Source organism: Pempheris klunzingeri, chromosome 17 (assembly GCF_042242105.1).
Source record: "Pempheris klunzingeri isolate RE-2024b chromosome 17, fPemKlu1.hap1, whole genome shotgun sequence".
Classification (NCBI taxonomy): Eukaryota; Metazoa; Chordata; class Actinopteri; order Acropomatiformes; family Pempheridae; genus Pempheris; species Pempheris klunzingeri.
In genome coordinates, this window is record NC_092028.1 from 10097383 (window position 1) to 10117310 (window position 19928).

At 41.1% G+C, this 19928-nt stretch overlaps 1 protein-coding gene across 1 annotated transcript in view; it reads left to right on the forward strand.

Moving 5' to 3' along the window:
- Positions 1-16405, forward strand: part of usp43b (ubiquitin specific peptidase 43b) — a 61728-nt gene extending 45323 nt beyond the window's left edge. Inside the window, exons 9-16 of the mRNA XM_070847607.1 lie at positions 1418-1521; positions 6786-6863; positions 6995-7124; positions 9416-9758; positions 10882-11040; positions 13450-13623; positions 14511-15653; positions 16126-16405. Coding sequence (XP_070703708.1) covers positions 1418-1521; positions 6786-6863; positions 6995-7124; positions 9416-9758; positions 10882-11040; positions 13450-13623; positions 14511-15653; positions 16126-16136 — 2142 coding nt within the window. The 3' untranslated portion in view covers positions 16137-16405. The remainder of the gene's footprint in view (positions 1-1417; positions 1522-6785; positions 6864-6994; positions 7125-9415; positions 9759-10881; positions 11041-13449; positions 13624-14510; positions 15654-16125) is intronic.
- The last annotated feature ends 3523 nt before the right edge of the window (positions 16406-19928 follow it).

Here is a 19928-nt window from a genome sequence, read left to right on the forward strand (position 1 = left end):
AATAACTATAACTAAAAATGTCAAGTTTTGGTGGCAGACATTTGCCAAGGTTCAAGACAGACCAGACTGACCACACCGGATCTCTGGTCGCTCCCTTTCCTTTGGTTAAACGTTGGAAATGATTTGCTGCAGAAAAGCCAATCCCTCAGCCTGTTTTGTCTTCTGATAATAAGATGACCAGGTTGTACGATGGGAAGACGGAAGCTGTTGCACCTTTCGAGACGAAGACTGATAGTGAGATAATAGCTGAACCTATCCTGAAAAAAATGCTGGTGCTGATTTGCTGTCTATAAAACTGCACAGTCTCTGCTTTGATCAGGAGGGATACATCAGCACTTACACAAACCATATGAAACTTAACTATGGTAGTCAATCTTCTTTTGCGCACACATATTGGATTCATAAAATCATTTCAGCCCACATTTTTATGGTCTCAAGTCTCCAAACTGAGCAGTCATTTTGATTGATCTCAGTAAAAGTCATGAGAAAAGCTGCTGCTGCTGCTGCTGCTGCTGCTGCTCCCTCAAAATCCTGAGCTATGTTCTCATTTCGCCATCATGAAACCATCTCATCATCGTAATGCAAATCCATGATAGATGAATACTACCACCAAACTACAAGCAGCAACATTTCTCATAACTTGTTGTGAATCAATATGTGGTGGCAGCGCTCATTTTAGAACTTCTAGACTGCAATCTGAGGCTGTATTTAAACATAGAGGTACTTTGAGCTAAATGCTAATGTCATCATGCTAACATGCTCACAGTGACAATGCTAGTGAGCTGACATAAAGACCTTGTTCACTATCTTAGTTTAGAGAGTTTTACAAAACCCCAAAGTACAGCTGAGGCTGATGGGAATGTCATTAGGTATTTGGTCATAAACCAAAGTATTGGACAAACTGAAAATGTAATCTGGTGATTTTACCACTGGAAGGTCTGTTGATCACCAAAGTGGTTGTGATCTAATTCTAAAGAATGTTCACAATTTATCAAATAGATTCACAAAAAACCCTTGTTGGTGCTAGAGGAAAAATCAGGTCAAAGTCAGTAAACTTCATCTGCTGGGGAACATGAACGTCTGAGCCATCCATCCAACAGCTGTTGAAGTATTTCACGTGTTTCAATGTGAGATAGAAATAGTTTAGTAACCCCCCCCAACTCAGCATGGAAAGGATTTATCCCACAGCACAGTTATTAATGTTGTACGTAGTTATTTGTCGGCCCAGTTTAGTTGCAGATCTATTGGTTACCAGCATTTTCAGGTGTGTGATTAACTACATCAAAGTAAAATCAAAAGGGTCCACAATCTTGACATGACATGACATGGCATGAAGCCCTTACTTATGAACAATATAAAAACACCCTGCTGCCTTGTCCATGGCAGTTACAGTGCTTTTGCTGTGTCCCTCTTTCAGAATACCAGAGTGCTGTTCAACATCCGTGTGGTGGGAGGATCAGTGTTTTACAGCTACCTGTCACCTCAGGACGGGCGGCCACTCTACCACCCTGCTGTCGACAGGTGAGTCTTAAAATACATGAAACAACAAGTTAAGTCTGGGGGAGGACTAATGTCACACAAACACACACATACACACTCTTATTCTCTCCAAACACAATCATGCAAGGCCTATGGCCAGATGTATAAACCATGTGGAGGACAAAAACTGTGTGTACACCTTTCCCCCCATGTAGCCTGGTGTTATGTGGTGAGAATGTGTGCACCTCACGCAGACTGTAGACCAGGCGTACTCATGTTTTTAGCTGAGGGAGCTTTGAGTGAAATGAGAAGGACATGAAATATAAGTTGAGAGACATTAGCTTGGCATTTCACCGAGTGCAGCGTAGACTGCCAGTTTCATCGACACTGTCATTATATTGCACTCAAAGACGCATTTATAAACTTGATTTGAATTATTTCTAATTTTTATCATGTCCCTGTCAATAATCTTTTCATTTGACCCTGAATTGTGAAGCACAAATCTGTTTCAATATGAGTGCTATGAATTAATCATTGATCATCCTACTGATGTTTAATAATGATGATTGAGACATCACTGCGATGACGGTTTTACAGTTACGTTCAATTAAATTGCCATTTTCTTTTTTGCCGTTCCTCACATTGAGGTCTAATGAGTGCTCTATCTATATGCCAGCGGATGTTTAAGGGCATTTCTACGTCCATTTGTGGCGAACTGTGGGAGTTGAAATGAGGCTCATGTACATACGCTCGGTTCCACAATGACTGAGATTTATAGAACAGAACCCGGTGCCGTATGTGCGACTTTATAAATTTGGCAAAAAGAATGCGTATGCACATTTCTGTCTCTGTTCGTACACACAGTTTTAGTCGTGAATCTACACAAAGTTTTATGCATCTGGCCCCTGGGGTTCTGGATGTGTTAATTGATTTTTTCCCTCCATCACCAGGGCTCACATGTAATTGGTATTCCTTGACTTTTATTGGCTTTTTCTCCGCACAGTTTGGGAGGTGTTGATTGCACTCCCTGCTGAACCCCGAATCCTTAAAGGCTGTTTGGCCAAATAAAAATGAATAACCATTCATGCAATAAAATGTCCTGTATCCTCTGATGGATTGTGTGTCTGACAGAAATATTCTTGGACACATTTCTAGAGTAAATATAGAGCGGCAATGTACGTATATACACAATGCATATACTTTATGTATATATGTTTTACCTGCAGGTGCAAACACCTCAAGCACGCAGTCCCAAGTGACTAACTGGCTGTCCGGATGCTGCACTCTTCTATTATTAGACTAGAGGATTATTAGATTATTCTAAATGTGTTATTTTGTTGTAGAATTACTGGTGTTATAGTCAAATGTTTGAACACTGAAGTGACCCAATGTTCCCACAGGCTCATTCAAATTTGATCTAATGTAATCCATTTTAATGCAATTTAAATCTGCTCTAATCTAATAAAGCATTTCTTGAGAAAGGCTACAACCACAGGCAGGCAGCCAGTTACTCAAGAGATTTTGACATAAAAACACACTTTACGCACTAGTTTGAGTTTAGTTATAAAGTTCTGAAGTGCAGCAATTTTGGTAACTGCCACTGTCTGTGCAGATGTTCTGCAGCCGATGATTTTTATCTTCTCTGTGTGTATCACACCAACTGTAAAGGTTAGACCTGATTTTACAGCACTGACTGAAATGTGCAGACATTTTATCCCTCTTCACAAACGCAGGTCTGATGGCTTTCACTTGCAGAGTGAATTGCCGTTTCAAAGAGGCCTTTTGGCAAGGTCTTGAAAGGACTCCCATTTGTGTAGTTGCTAAGAACAGTTCATTCATTCGTTGAATGGTGCTGATGTGGGCAAACGCTTTTGAAATCTTTTGAAACGCAAATGTGCAGCACACTGTATCCTAGAAACTAATGTAATGATAGTGTTTGAACTCTAATGATTCAGAAATATGCTCTGTTCCCAAGTCAACCCACATCAAACGGTACAAGAATGAACCAAGTGTTTTCATCTTTGTTAACTCCTATCAGCCTCTGTGCACTGTCTGTGTCAAGGCATAATATCATATACATCACTGTGATTCTTATTTCTTATAATGTAATCTCTTTTATACTTAACAAGTGACCTCTGACAACTCATCATTAACCATAACTGTGGCGTGGCTCTGTGGATGACGATGTCTGTTGATTGGTCTATACTAACATGTGTCAGGTAGATTACCATGAAATCTTTTTCACACATTCATGTTCCCCAGAGTTTGAATCACACTGACTTTGGTGAGCCTATGACTTCTCTCAGAAACTGTTGGATTAAATGGAATGCCATGACATTTAATACACACATTTATGTTCCCCTCTGGATGAGTTGTGATAGCTTTGATTCTTTTCGGACTTTTCATCTTGCGCCATCATCATGTTTATGACTAAGTTCCTCTAAAACTAATCTACAATCTCCGCTGTACATTGTGTTGTACTACATTGTGTAGCACTAATTAGCAAATATTAGTTTACTAACAGGCAAAACCAAGTTGGTGAACATGATGAACTGTATTCCTTCTACACATCAACAGGTTGGCATTTTCATTGTCAGCCTGTTTTTTCTTTATTCAAAATATAGTATCTAGTATATCCCAAATCATGCACACTTAAAATAAAACAAAAAAGTTAGTTCAGTCTAGTGAAGATGTTAGCATGCTGATAAAAGCAGCTAACTGCACTTTTGTGTACATTTTGCAGAACAGCTAGCAGAGTTGTAGATTAAGTCTTTTTCTTTCGTAATCAAGTGAATAGTGTCACATATATCACAGTGGAGTGAAAACAGCTTGTTAATAGGCATGGAGCCTTTTGGTAGAGGAGTCCTGCTCTTTCTCTTTGTATCAACAAAGATTTTTTGGGGGGTTTAAAACAAGTCCTCGTCACACATTCCCTAATTCTGTTACAGTGCCCACCAGCGCCCGAAAGTCCCCAAAGTTTGCTGCTGATGAGAGTGACTGTCTTGACCTTTTGAAATAATGGTGTGAAAGAAATTATCTATACTAATTAGCTTTTCCCCTAAGCTTCCAACCACTTCACTATATGACCTGATGAAGACCAGGGGATGCAATTGAGAACACTGGTGTTGTGATTTAACAAGTGGTAAAGTTCAATTTGGCTATCAGAAATAATTAATAATTAAAAAAGATAATTAATAATTATTAAAATGAATGGAACTTTGAATAAAGTCCACCTCAATTGGGGCACCACCTTGAAAAACGAGGAAAAGATAGCCGTTTTAATTGATTTAGTCTCATAAAAAATACTAAACTATCAATTTGGAATTATGTTTTATAATTAATTTAATAATTACTACCAAAATTACCACATTGATAGCTAGCTGAAGGATTTTGGAGTTCTTGACAGTGTAGAGGTTGGCAGTGTTCACCCTTGTACAACATTAAAGAAGACAGTAGGTATTAAAACATTTATTAAAACAGAACACAATCTAACTAAGTCTCTATGACTAAACTAACAAATAATAGGAAGAGTGTGTGTGTGTGTGTGTGTGTGTGTGTGTGTGTGTGTGTGTGTGTGTGTGTGTGTGTGTGTGTGTGTGTGTGTGTGTGTGTGTGTGTGTGTGTGTGTGTGTGTGTGTGTGATAAGGCTGAGGAATGTAAGATGGGCCCACAAAGATGGGGGAGAGCCCAAATGGTGATGGCCAGACCCCCCTGGGGTGTGAGGCAAAGGAGACAAAGGAAGCTAAGTGCTGTTAGCTTAGCTTTGTCCCTCAGTGGCCTGTTGCAGACTGTGTGTGTATGTGTGTGTGTGTGAGATAAAGGTGCCAGGTTAAGAAAAAGTGGTTAGTTGTGTGTAGATTCTGTGTCTGTGTGAACAAACTAACATCAACTAAACTTAATGGCTGCACAGTAACTACAACACATCACAATAATCAAACTCACTGTACATTAAAGCAAATCAAATACATTAACAGGGGTAGACCATGTATGCATTAATGTTATACTAATTATGCCCAGTTAGAGTTTGTTACCAGTCCCGGCCGGTAGCGCAGTGGATAATTGCGCATACCATCGGCCTGGGGAACCCGGGTTCGACTCCCTCCCAGTCCCGGCTACCAAAAATGGGCGAGGGTTGCGTCAGGAAGGGCATCCGGTGTAAAAAACGAAAACGCCAAAATCTACAAGCGGATCATCCGCTGTGGGGACCCCGGAAGGGAGCAGCCAGAAAAAGGACAACAAGAGTTTGTTACCAGTCCTTAAAGGGGAGTGTCCTTGAGGACGCTGCTTTCTCAGCCTGTTGCTGGAGGAAAGGTGTGGTTCTTTTGTGTCCTTGCTGTGGTTACAGGCTGGGGGAATCCGGTCGCTCCTTGATTCTGGCTAGTTACCTGTTGTTGGTTCTGGTTATCAGCTGGCAGACTCTGGGTCCTACCTGCTGGCGCTGATCTGCTTACTTCAGGCAGGACCTTGTGTCGCTACCATGAAGGAGGTGGCCTACTCTTGTGAGGAGAGGTCCAGGAAAAAGAGCTGGTCCTCAGGACAGACGTCTCTCCTCCAGGAGAAACAATGGGAAAGAGAGCTGGTCTCTCCTCTTCAGGAGAGACGTCCGGAAAGAGACTTGTCTCTCCTCCAGGAGAAGACAAGGGGAAAGAGACAGTTCAGTGGGGGTGAACTGGTTTTGTTGGCCTGAGGTCGTAAAATCATGTGTCCCCTTCGGCCAGTGGTGACTGTGGAGCTGGGTGCGGGGGTGATTTCACACCCATCTGTGAAACTGGGGGACACTGGGTAATGGAGTCCAATAGTTCCACAGACAAAGAAACATGCGGTCTTCACCATGTGCTATTCACCGTATAGTGAAGCACAACACCGGAAAGCAACCAGCTGGACCTTGAATTAGGAACTTTTTGTCAGTTTAGTTTGGATGTGTTGCAGTTCAGCTGTAAACTGTGCGGACTGGGTTTCACCATGAATGACGTAACACACACACACACACACACACACACACACACACACACACACAAAACAAGCAAATATCATCCAATGTTGTCATATGTGTCCGTCTGAGCCCACATATCGAATTCTTTGTGCCTCATCATGTATTGTGGTAATGCTGACACCTAGTGTGCTAAATGGCTCAATACACACCAGTACGCTCCATGATTTTAATAAGGTCGTACAGTAAATGTACTGTAAATGTCTCACAGCTTGAAAGCACTACAAACTAACAAGCATGTTGGAAGTAAAACAGATGATGTCAGCAGATGCCCCTTCCTCCACACTGGATGACCTGACACCTTTATGTCTTTTAGGGCTCTGAAGCTCTGCAGCTCAGGAGGACCTCCACATGTAAAGCTCATCATCGAGTGGGAGCACAGAATCAAAGACTGGTCAGTTTGTTTTCTGTGACAGAATACCACTTAATTACTCAAGCGTTTTGGTTTCTCTCTCTCTCTGTTAGCCTGACATGAAACTACTTTCTGCATGTTTTATACGATCATCCCTGTGTCCTTGGCCCCAGCCTGTTCGGTAACATTCAGGAGGAGGTGGTGAAGGATGCAGAGAGCGTGAGGAATCAGCAGCAGCAGCACGTCCAGCAGTACAGTTGCACCTTGGATGAGTGCTTCCACCTCTACACCAAAGAGGAACAAGTTAGTCATGTAACACTCACAACAAGCAGTGGCCCCCATTAAGAGCCATCTACCCTGACAACGAACCTCCTGAATCCTCATGTCATGTTAGTCATGTAGCATCGCTGGCAAAGTGACCCAAAAAAACATTCTGTTTCGACGTTTATTTTGCACAAGTTATCAGAGAGTCAACAGTTCTTGAAATTCTGCAGCAGCTATAATTTTGATAGGACATTTTATTTTACTGACTTTGAGCAATTTCTGAACAGTAAATGTGTGAAATAGTGTATTTATGTGTTCAGTATACACAAGTTAGAGGAAATCATGAAACCTTAAAGAATAATTGAAATCTTTGTGTTTTTCTTAAGTTTCCATTTATTTTATGTATAACATGTTTAGTTTTTATTTAATACTACTAAGAAAACATAGTTGATATGGGATATTTGCAACTTTCCATTAAACAGAAATAGTGCAGGTAAAAAATCAATGTACTGATAAATTTAGACAAATAATGAATTATAAAACAACCATAAAAATGGAATGATAGATCAGTAGACGCAGTTTCTATTTTTGTCTCCATGAAAGGTACCATGTGGAATGGTTGTCCTCCAGCCCGTATTTCTGAAGAGTGCAGGGTGCATTAATGCATATCAACAGCTGGCGGCTTTGACAGTGAAAGAGGAGAGAAAGATGAAAACTGCAAGAGCAATGCAGGTTCCAAAACATAAAAAAAAAAGCTCAACACGAGCTTCATTTGACTGATGAACACATCGAAAACGTGAAAAGTGTGTGTCTGCAAACTCTCTCTTCAGTCTGTGAAGTGAGTAGTAAAGAGTAAGCGTCCATTTGTTTCAGTGCCGCTCATCAAGAATCAGTCTGTCAAATTCAGACAAGACAGTTGCTTTAATACTTTTATCAGCAGTTTCAATTAAAGATGTGTTGCACAGAAATTTAGAATGTGAGCTGACTACCGATTTATAATATCCAGCCTTGTCATAAAGTGTTAATTTCCTTGCCTCAAAAATCATTATACAGAACTAATTATTCATCAAGAGTAGGCAATGTGGCAAATTGCAATCTAATTGTAGTAATGTTGTGTTTGAATGTCAGATTTTTGAACATGTAAAAAATGGATTGTAATTACACAAAGTGTTGGCAGGTTTGAGTGTGAGAAAACAGTGGAGGGAATGTGATCACTGCATTTTGTGTCAAAGCAATCAAACGTTATCCACAGTTTAGTCCACGCTGACTGCTGTCGTGCTGACTGTTTGTAACTGGCTGGGATATTACTGCCGTTGTTACCTTGTTTCACCATCCAGTGGAGCTGCAGGCACAAAGATAGCACTGCTGTCAGTCTGCACTCAGTCCAGGCTTGTCAGTGATCAGAGCAACGTTTGAGGCTAAATGAGCACACCTTGGTTGCTCATGTAGGTTTTAGCTATTTAATGTATGAATGGTAAACCTTTTGTGTGTCTGTATCCCTACATGTATTCACTTATTTTAGCATACTTTTATTATTAGCATTTCTCCCTGAAATGTTTTTTTTAAGAATCCCAGACTTGCAAATTAATAATGCAAATCATCAATATTTCAATCACAAAATTAGCAATTCTCTTAACTTGTAAGTGGGACGGCTAAAGAAAATCTATCACTATATTGAGTGAGACTGATGTCAAAATAAGTTGCTGTGTGATAGTCCGTTGAAGACGTAATAATGTAATTATCATATGTTCTGTCCTCTTATTTGAGTCAAGAAGTCACCTGTATTCCCACACACATAGAGCACACACACACACACACACACACACACACACACACATACAATGTGAGATATGACCAATGTATGGACTTGCCGAACACATCTACAGCTCTGCTAGCTGTTCTGCAAAATGTACACAAAAGTGCAGTTAGCTGCTTCTATTGTGAATCACTTGCGGAAAGAGGGTGCTCTCCAGACACAAGGGGAAATCTTCTCACTGTAAACTTTAAATGAGCAACCTTGTTGAATGCTGTGAGTCACTGCTGCCCAGTATTCAAAGTGGTAATCAAAGGAAGGACAGCGAAGTGAACAAAGATAGTAGCCACGGCAACAGCTTCAAAATGTACTTCCAGCGACGCTGACTAGGATTCTGAGTTTCCAAGGTTTAATCATACATTTAGCGAAATAAGACACACAACACAGGAAGAAGGGGAGTGGATGAGTGCTTTTTGAAGTTCTTTCAGGTTGATAAGCAGGCAGAGATGATTCTATTGGCTGCAGTTTTGTGTCTATTTCAATCTTCTTTTCTCCTTGACTCTATCTCCCCCATCAGCTTGCACCAGATGATGCCTGGAAGTGCCCCCACTGTAAGCAGCTGCAGCAAGGCATGGTGCAGATGAGCCTGTGGACACTCCCGGACATCCTCATCCTCCACCTGAAGCGCTTCAGGCAGGTGGGAGAGCGGAGGAATAAGCTCACCACGTTCGTTCATTTTCCCCTGGTGGGCCTTGACATGACGCCTCACATGGTGAACCGCAACCACGGCACCCACCAGCCCCCTCTCCACCCCGGCTGGAAACAGTCCAGGCGACCTGACCTGACTCCACCCGACTTCCTGTACGATCTGTATGCTGTGTGCAACCACCATGGAGGAATGCATGGCGGACATTACACAGGTCTGATTAACTGACACCTTCTGAGTAAAGAACTGTAGTAGTAGCAATAATAATAATGAGAATAATATAACAATATTAAATAATAATGATATTAACAACAATGGCTTTATTTACACTTAGATCTGCAAATAAAAGGAACACTCTAATCATGGTTAAAATCTTGGTTGTATTACTAAATTGGCATCACAAAAGCTACCTTTAGAAAACCCATCTAATCTTACTTCATCCTATTTTATTTCAGGTTCAGAAATCCTAAGTGCTCATTTAAACATCACTTATCAGCTTGTCTTATTCGTTATCATCTATCTGTTACCTAGCAACCGACACTAATTTTGTCATCCTGCCGAGCTTAGCAATTTTGTAATACATTGAAAGCCATGCCATTGTTGTGTCACTTCACCTTAAAAACCTCCCTTTGCAAAAAACAATATAAAAAAACGAAGCACAGTGCACCACAACCAGGAAAGGCTCCTGATGCTAGTAAAAGAGCAGCCATACAGATGAAACAAATTAGCTAACACTACTTGGTGGAAAATTGAAAATTAGGACAGTTTAGCAGTTATCCTAAAGTTAGGATAGATTATGGGAAGATAGAATGTCTGTGCAATACACTTCTTTTAGGTTTGGATAAGAGCATTAACTCTAATTACTTTGGTTAACAAACAGCTAAGATCTGCAAATTAGGAAGTTTCTGTGATATGGCCCCTGAGCTGTAAAAGACTACAATTTACAATTTTTAACATTATTAGATTGGGTAATCAAACTAGGCAAGAGAGTGTTATTAATTGTTAGTGCTGAGGCCTGAAAGAGTCATTATTATGAACTCTAATTTGGAGTAATTTCTAAAAGTCATTTAAGTGCAAGAAATTGTTGGACATCCAGTTCTTATTTTCAGCAAGGCGAGACATAACACAGGACACATTGGTGGAACCAGGCTTTATCAGGACATACAGCTGCGTATCGCCACGTAACATTTGAAGTCGATTTTATGTCAACACATGCCCCAGGGGTAGCATGAAAGCTGGTGAATAAAAGGGAGCCCAGGATAGACTCCTGATGAATCCCATATAAGAGAGAAGCACAGGAGGGATGTTAACGTGTGGTTTATCTCTTTCAATTCCAGCTTTCTGTAAGAACTCAGTGGACGGCCAGTGGTACAGTTATGATGACAGCAGTGCTGAGCAGGTTCCAGAGGCAGAGGTGTGCACACGTGGAGCCTACATCCTCTTTTATCAGAGAAGAAACACAATCCCCCCCTGGTCTGCTGGTTCCTCAGTCACTGGTTAGTCTTCACAGATTCACGTCGCAGCGTGTTATACAGCTTAGCCTGCAAATATCTGTTGGCCCTCAGCCCTTTTCCCATTTGATTGTTGATGTAGCTGCATGCATTTCCGGTATTATCTCAGTTATTGTGTTTGGCCAATAAATGAAAGTTCCCAATGGCTGTGGAGAAAAGCCGACTTGTTCCCAGCAATGGTCTCCATTTCATGGAGTCACACAGGCATTCATCATCGTGGTTTCAGCATAATGAGCATATTCACAGATGGCTGGAAATGCCGATGACATGCTGTGATCACATTCTGTGGGGATGCAGGATTGTTTTCTATTTTCTTTGTGTGATCTTTGGGGTGTACATGTCACAGCTCAACCTGCAGGTGCCAAAAAATCATGAGGATCTGATTTTTGTTACTGTGGTTCATATACTGTATGTGGAATATACAGTGGGGCAAAAAAGTACTCAGTCAGCCACCAATTGTGCAAGTTCTCCCACTTAAAAAGATGAGAGAGGCCTGTAATTTTCATCATAGGTACACTTCAACTATGAGAGACAGAATGGGGGGAAGAATCCAGGAAATCACATTGTAGGATTTTTAATGAATTAATTGGTAAATTCTTCGGTAAAATAAGTATTTGGTCACCTACAAACAAGCAAGATTTCTGGCTCTCACAGACCTGTAACTTCTTCTTTAAGAGGCTCCTCTGTCCTCCACTCGTTACCTGTATTAATGGCACTTGCTTGAACTCGTTATCAGTATAAAAGACACCTGTCCACAACCTCAAACAGTCACACTCCAAACTCCACTATGGCCAAGACCAAAGAGCTGTCAAAGGACACCAGAAACAAAATTGTAGACCTGCACCAGGCTGGGAAGTCTGAAATCAACTGTGGGAGCAATTATTAGAAAATGGAAGACATACAAGACCACTGATAATCTCCCTCGATCTGGGGCTCCACGCAAGATCTCACCCCGTGGGGTCAAAATGATCACAAGAACGGTGAGCAAAAATCCCAGAACCACACGGGGGGACCTAGTGAATGACCTGCAGAGAGCTGGTACCAAAGTAACAAAGGCTACCATCAGTAACACACTACGCCGCCAGGGACTCAAATCCTGCAGTGCCAGACGTGTCCCCCTGCTTAAGCCAGTACATGTCCAGGCCCGTCTGAAGTTTGCTAGAGAGCATTTGGATGATCCAGAAGAGGATTGGGAGACTGCCACATGCTCAGATGAAACCAAAATAGAACTTTTTGGTAAAAACTCAACTTGTCGTGTTTGGAGGAGAAAGAATGCTGAGTTGCATCTAAAGAACACCATACCTACTGTGAAGCATGGGGGTGGAAACATCATGCTTTGGGGCTGTTTTTCTGCAAAGGGACCAGGACGACTGATCCGTGTAAAGCAAAGAATGAATGGGGCCATGTATCGTGAGATTTTAAGTGAAAACCTCCTTCCACCAGCAAGGGCATTGAAGATGAAATGTGGCTGGGTCTTTCAGCATGACAATGATCCCAAACACACCGCCCGGGCAACGAAGGAGTGGCTTCGTAAGAAGCATTTCAAGGTCCTGGAGTGGCCTAGCCAGTCTCCAGATCTCAACCCCATAGAAAATCTTTGGAGGGAGTTGAAAGTCCGTGTTGCCCAGCGACAGCCCCAAAACATCACTGCTCTAGAGGAGATCTGCATGGAGGAATGGGCCAAAATACCAGCAACAGTGTGTAAAAACCTTGTGAAGACTTACAGAAAACATTTGACCTCTGTCATTGCCAACAAAGGGTATATAACAAAGTATTGAGATGAACTTTTGTTATTGACCAAATACTTATTTTCCACTATAATTTGCAAATAAATTCTTTAAAAATCAGACAATGTGATTTTCTGGATTTTTCTCATTTTGTCTCTCATAGTTGAAGTGTACCTATGATGAAAATTACAGGCCTCTCTCATCTTTTTAAGTGGGAGAACTTGCACAATTGGTGGCTGACTAAATACTTTTTTGCCCCATTGTACTTTAGCAAATCTTTAAACTGTCTTTATTAGTTCCATTGAGACGATTCTAAGGTTTAATTACTAATCCTAGTGATTAATGGTTCTTATTGTTTTTACTTTATTTATATGATTTTATTTGTCGTATTCTCAATTCCAGTGTTTTCACTTTTAGCAGTCAACTTTTATTTTTTGTTTTAACTGATATAGCCATGTATTCTTTTATTGTTGTCTGATATACGTTGTGTCTGTATTTATTTTACATACCTCAGCACCTCTGAAAATGAGGTTATCCCTCAACGTGTTTTTCAAGGTTTTAAATTAATGAAATGATAATGATGATGTCCATGACTGCCTACAGCTTGTTTTTGGATAAATAGATGTGAAAAAAACACACAAACACACTTTCGTTCTCGTTTATGCAGGTTCCACCAGCTCATCCACCTCTGACCACTGGCTGGTCCGGCTGGCAGGGGACAGCCAGAGGGGCAGTGTGGTGTCAGGAGGACCCCCCCCTAGACCTCCGGGGCCCCTACAGGCCCCAGAGTCTCCTGAGCTGCCAGTATTTGGAGATGAAGCTCCTAAAACAGTGGAAACAAGTAGGTATCTGGAGTAGCATGTATAGTATGTTTTACATGTCTTGACACTCGTGTATTTAGAAATCACTTAGTTTTATATAAGTAAGTATTTTAAAGTGATAATCCCTCCTTTTTGATTTCAGTCCTGGTTGATTTGGCGACACCTGTGGTTAATGGTGGTAACAACAAGTACAGTTTAATTCTACAGCAAACACTTGCTGACCAGCTACTTCCAAAATACAACAAGACATCAATAAATGCCAGTTTGCAGTGCAAACAAACAAACTTTATTTCAATACAGGTCAAGTCAGTCAGTAATAATTTCAACCATAACCTGATTCGCTGATAAAAACGTCTTGTTTTGTAGATACACTCCCTGAATAACGATCGCTGTCATTAAAGCCATGCCGTGTTTCACCATTTGAACACCTTTAAAGTGAACGAACAGCAGCCTGCTTTCATTAGCAGTAACTTAATCCAGCCCTAATACTAATGTATGAGAGTGAATAGTAAACAGCAGCTGATATAAATGAGATAAAATTACTGTAATAGTGACGCTGGATTTCACACTGCATCATTTGCTGTCAGTCCATCCTGAAAACCATATGAATTCAGTGCAGGGATGGCGGACTCTGCCACTAATGATAAAAAAAAACCTACTATATAGATTGGTAATTACAAAATGTTAATACACTCACTGGTTGTTGATGAAAATAGGACTGTGAATGACCAAAAACTCTATGAAAAGAATGACAACTTTGAGCTGTCTTTTCCCATGAACAGCAATAAGACCACCACATTATACACCGTATGGCTTGGTGAAGCTACTGCCCTGATATATGTATTTTAATCAATCAATCAACCAATCTTTATTTATATAGCGCCTGCTCCTCTGTCTGCTCCTCTAGATGGGTTTGAAGCCAAGCCGTTTGTCCGAGGGACCCAAGGCAGGAGTGTCAGCATGAGATCACCAACTAAGCCCAAGGAGACTCTTAGCAAAGTTCTGCCACTGCGCTGGTCTTTTGGCTCCAAGGACCGCATTAAACACCCAGCCCAGACCCAGCCTGGAGAGCTGGTGGAGTATCTGGAGTCTGGGCGCCGGCCACGATGTACCAAAGACCCTATCATAACACTGGTGGCCACCCCACCACAGAGGAATGCGCAGGGAAGAGCCTTTGAAGTAGGACAGGACTGCAGCTCACCCAGCAGCAGCAGTCTCAGTTGCACGGACAGACTCAGCTCTGACACCTGCTACTCCCCCAAAATACCAGAGGGACAGAGCAGACCTTGTGTGGAGAGAAGTGTCAGCCATGGACTTGGAAACAGCAGCAATGTCAAAGCCAGGGATTATGGTTCTCTGAGGCAGAGGTCATCTAAGAGAGCAAGGCAGGACCAAGGCAGGACCCTGGACCTGCAGCCTCAGCTTCAGAGGGGGGCCATTCTAATGGGTCATATGAGCCACAGCGCACCTCCAAGCAGAGATTCCACACTGAGAAGGACCAAGGTCCAGACAGGGGTGTCGTCCAGAGCACAAAAAGACTCCTTACAGATGGTCTGTCAACCTGAGGACAGGAGGGGGCATAGGGGACAGGAGGGCTGCAGCCACGACAGCCTCTTGTCTTTTTTCAAACCTGGTTTCATGAAGAAAGACATCCCGGGGTCACCGATTAGGGGGCAAGACAGGCGCATGAATGGCCATGGACAACTAGGAAAACTGGCCAACAGTAATTTAGCCAAGCTGTCCTTCTCCAATGGAACGCTGGCCACAGTGGCACTAGAGGAGAGGAAGGCCAGCGGCACCCCAAGCTGTAACACCCATAACTGCAAATTACAACTAGTCAATGGAAAGGCCGGGAATCATGACCTTGTAGACATTAAGCGTGCCCACAGTTCCAGTAATATCCAGACCAAGCTGGATCTGACCTTTCGCAGATGTGCCTCCCTGCAGAGGAACGGTGAGATCATGGCCCCTCCGGCCCACCGCATCCTGCTGTCAGAGAAGCCCAGCTACGCCACCCTGCAGCGGACGCGCTACAGTACCACCTCCCTGGGTAGGCACGGACCTGTCCCTGAGCTCTGCCTTTAAACCAGCAGTTTAGCTTAACTACTTCACTATGCTAAATATGGATATATTATAAGAGGGCTTTTTCTGTTCAGCTGCTCTCAGGCACAAATAGAAAGTCATTAGAGGACAGTTTTGATTTTGTTGTCAGCAATTACAGCTCAGCAGTTTGTGTTAAAATCTCCACTGATTGAAATTAGAAAAGCAGTGATGATGTAAACTGGATTTCATTGGGAAGCATCCCTGCTGTTGTCATAACTATTGCAGTAATTGACAGTGCAGCATGAGTTCAGTCTTACATAATATGTGGAGGGCTTTAAATTTCAGTATATGCAGCCTCATTTTTCAATCCCCAAACTGTAAAGCCTAACTCTTTATTATCACAAATATTTTCTCAGTGATTACTCCAGCGACTGGTTACCATGTGACTGATGGCTTTGTGTCTGTTTTTCTGTTATAAGTGCCTCTGTGACAGCCCAGAATGACTGAACACTAGGACCTCTCTACTGATTTCTACACACGGCACCCAGAGAAGCTCCCAGCAGGAAGCATCGCTGCAAAGAAAGTGTATCTGCTCACTCCTCTTAATAGTACTGTTATAAGTTCCTACCTGTGTGTGTCTTAAACTAAATCTATGCAGAGTTGAATTTACTGAGGAGAAATACTGCTGTAATGTGATTTGTTTTTCCTCCTTTTGTTTTACAAAGCAGTCTATTGGTAATACCTTCATTTATTTTTTGGTTTAATCAATCGATATACTTTATTAATCCCCGAGGGGAAATTCCGTTATGATCAAGATTTGAAAAGCGGAGGGTGATTTGGTGAATGTTTTTCAGCCCATTATACTTTCACAGAAAGCAACATCTGTTGAAATCAAGCTAAAGTCATGGCTGGTTAAAGTGATATCTATTTGAATCCATTCAGCATTTACAGATAATGGGCTGAAACATGGAAAATTGTTAACACCGCAAAAGGTACTAACACCTGCACTGTAAATTGGCTGCTATAACAACATACACCATCTGCTTTGTCATTTACTATCAATTTCATCTTACCAATGCACTTTCTTATATTTTGCTACATGACCAGAGCTAAGACATCGTACCAAAATTGGCAAAAAGCAGGGTTTTATTTCTGTGTATCAGGTAATGATTGAGAAGACAATTAATGACAATAAATCTGCACTTTGTAACCAACAGATTTCTAAGATTTTCAGAGAGGTTTGTGGGTGCACACTAGAACGACGAAAGCTACAAACGGGGCCTCCTGACTGAGCTAGCTTGGTCATTTTTTTTAACATGGAAATGTGAACACCTCTTCCTCCTCAATTCATTTTCCCTGTGGTTTTTGTTCATGTTTTTTTGGTCTGATGGATGATGAACAAGTTTGGGTACATCCAAAAAACAGTAGGTGGGATCCGCCTAAAAAGAAACATCAACAACCCCTAAAGCTTGCAGAGCAATAAAATAGAGGTTTTTTTTATTATTATTTCCACCTCTGCTGAGCGAGAATGTGAATTTCTGTCTCTTTCACTGTAGTTGCTTTTGAAATGCCAATATTAAATGGTCCAGATGCAAAGGTAAAGATTAGTTTGAAGCAATTTTCTCATTTGGCTTTGAACAGAAGATTCATGCTGGGTACACTCGCACACACAGGAATGTGATGAGTCCTACTGCTTTGTCACATGAGCTGTAATAAAGTAGCCACCGCAGATAGGCACCAGTTCATATTCCTGCGGCTGATCAAATATAAATTTAATTATTGTTAATCATAATCACGGTTTCAGCACAATGCTCTTTTGTTTGCTTATCTGCATTGTAAATTTGTCACTGGGGATTATTAGGGAATGTAAAAGTGAGAGTGCAGATTGTTGGCGTTCACTGTAACTGTGTTCACGTTTCATGTTGTGTCATTTAACATCACTGTTTAACAACACTCTTTACCAAAATGAAATGATAGTTAATGAAGGATGCTTCTGAGACATTATCGGGGAAATATGGCTAGATTATATTTTATTATTAACTTTTTTAAAAGTCTACATTTTGTACCTGATGTGTAATTATGTAATTTAAGTACCAGATTAAAACTGTAATGTTTCAGGTTACTGTGTAAGATCAGATAAATACATATTGTAAGTGGGGTTGAATTGGACACAACACACCGAAGTCCCTGTACTGGACTGTCTGTAATGTTTGCTTAATGTACTTAATGCAAGTTTTATGGATTGCAAATTAAACACAGCTTTTCTCACAAATGGATTGGATGGAGCTCAGTGATTTATGACCAGAGTTTCTGGTCTGTGCGTCTCATTGTTCATACCTCTGGCTCACATCAGTGCGGTCAGGCCAGAGTACTGAGAGATGTCATAGCTTTCTAAAGTGCAGCCTTTGCTTGATATGTAGCCATGGTGTTTGAATGAAAGTGAATGAGAGCTAACTCGGTGCCAATGGCAAAGAAAGGAGGTCATCAAGGATGCTTAGCTAGATTCAAAAAGATGAAAAGCATTGCAATGTACTCACACAAGCTCCCTTTTACCTCCATTTTATTTGCCCATAATAAATACGACTATTAACCTGTGAGTGCATTCAAGATTTGGAGCTGTGCGTGCAGCTAGTGCCATTCTAATAATCTTGTCACTCATTTGTCAGGATATCATTAAGATGAGGAAATTGAAAAAATATGATAATGAATAGATTGAAAATTCAAAATTCTCGCACAGACTTTTAATCAGTAGGTCACAAAATATATAATCAAAAACATCAAACTACTTTAATTTAGGCAATAAGATGGGAGCCATAGGTTAACAAGACACAGAAGGGCAACAAGAGTGTATCAAATATTCTGTATATATCCAGAACTGTTTCTCCTCTATATGTCTATATCTATGTACATATGACCGCAAAAAGAATCTGTATATAAAGGACATTTGTGATATTCCACTTCCAGTCTATTTGATGTTTTTTTTTTATTACTTCATTTACGTTACTGAGGCCACAGTGTCATAGTGAACGGCACCACCACTAGGATGCACAAAGCAGTCACCATTATGATGGGAAAACCCTTTCATGATGCAAGTTGTTGCTGAGACTTCGTGTAAATAAAATGGTGCAGATAATCACCCTGTTGGCACCTCCTGTGCAGAATGCAGAATGGCTTATTGGTCCAATGTAGGCTCCCCAGACAAACCATTATAAGAGGCTTGCTGTTATTTATTTATTAAGGCTGTAATGCCAGCTGTTTCATTACCTATTGAGCCTCCAATCAGGGGATTTGTATGCACTTTTTTCCTGGTTGCTTATTTGTAACATGAACAAATGAATAGGTGTTTTAAATATACCAATTTATGCAGCTAAGTGCGCCAGGTTTAATCACATCATCAAGTTTATAAAGAAGATCTGCTGTGCATGTTGTTCCAACACGGGCTGATGTTTGTTTTGATGAGTTGTAAAAATCAGCACGGCTGATGCCCTTTATTATTTCAACATTGCCTTGTCATGCATGTCTGCAGTGTTAACAGTGTTGATGAGATCAAGAGAATCTGGCTGGCAGCTGAAGGAACATGGAGGAAAACTGGGCTCACATTTTTATACACAAAGAATCCATAACTGACTATAACAAAGCGATACATCTGGCAGGAAAGGGTTACTTTTCCAAGATAATTGCAGAGCGCTCAGAACTCTAGAATATTATTCTCCACTCGACCAGCTACTCAGTCCTCTGCATCAAAATGTGATGAACTTGCTTTGTTCTACAGAAACAGAATAATTTCAATCAGAGCCAGTATTACTGCTGATGTAAACACAATTCATCTCAGCAAATTCTGTAACAGTGGTGTGAAAATGATGCTTGGAGTCGTAGATTCGAATCAGATTCATTTCATTTATGCTCATTTTTTGTCTGTTTCATATGAAGCACTTGGTGCATGTCTTCCACGTATGATTATGTATTATTATTATCAACAAAAGTAATACTCACCAAGTCTGTCAGTCTCTGATGCTTTCTTAGACGTCAGTGAAGAATGCAGTCAGTAGCTAGTTTGTCTCTGAAATGTTCATTCTTTTTATCACTGGTACTGACACACAAAATAGCATAATATTCTATATGAAAGAGAAGGCTGTTTAGATGTGGGCTTGTGGGAGACTGGATACATATAGTTACAAAATAATAACACAAACTGCACTTTCAGTGTTCACAGTGTGAAAATTGCACGTCTCTTGTTAGCTCCTGAAAGCATAATTCTATGTATTGCAGCCATGTTTGCTGC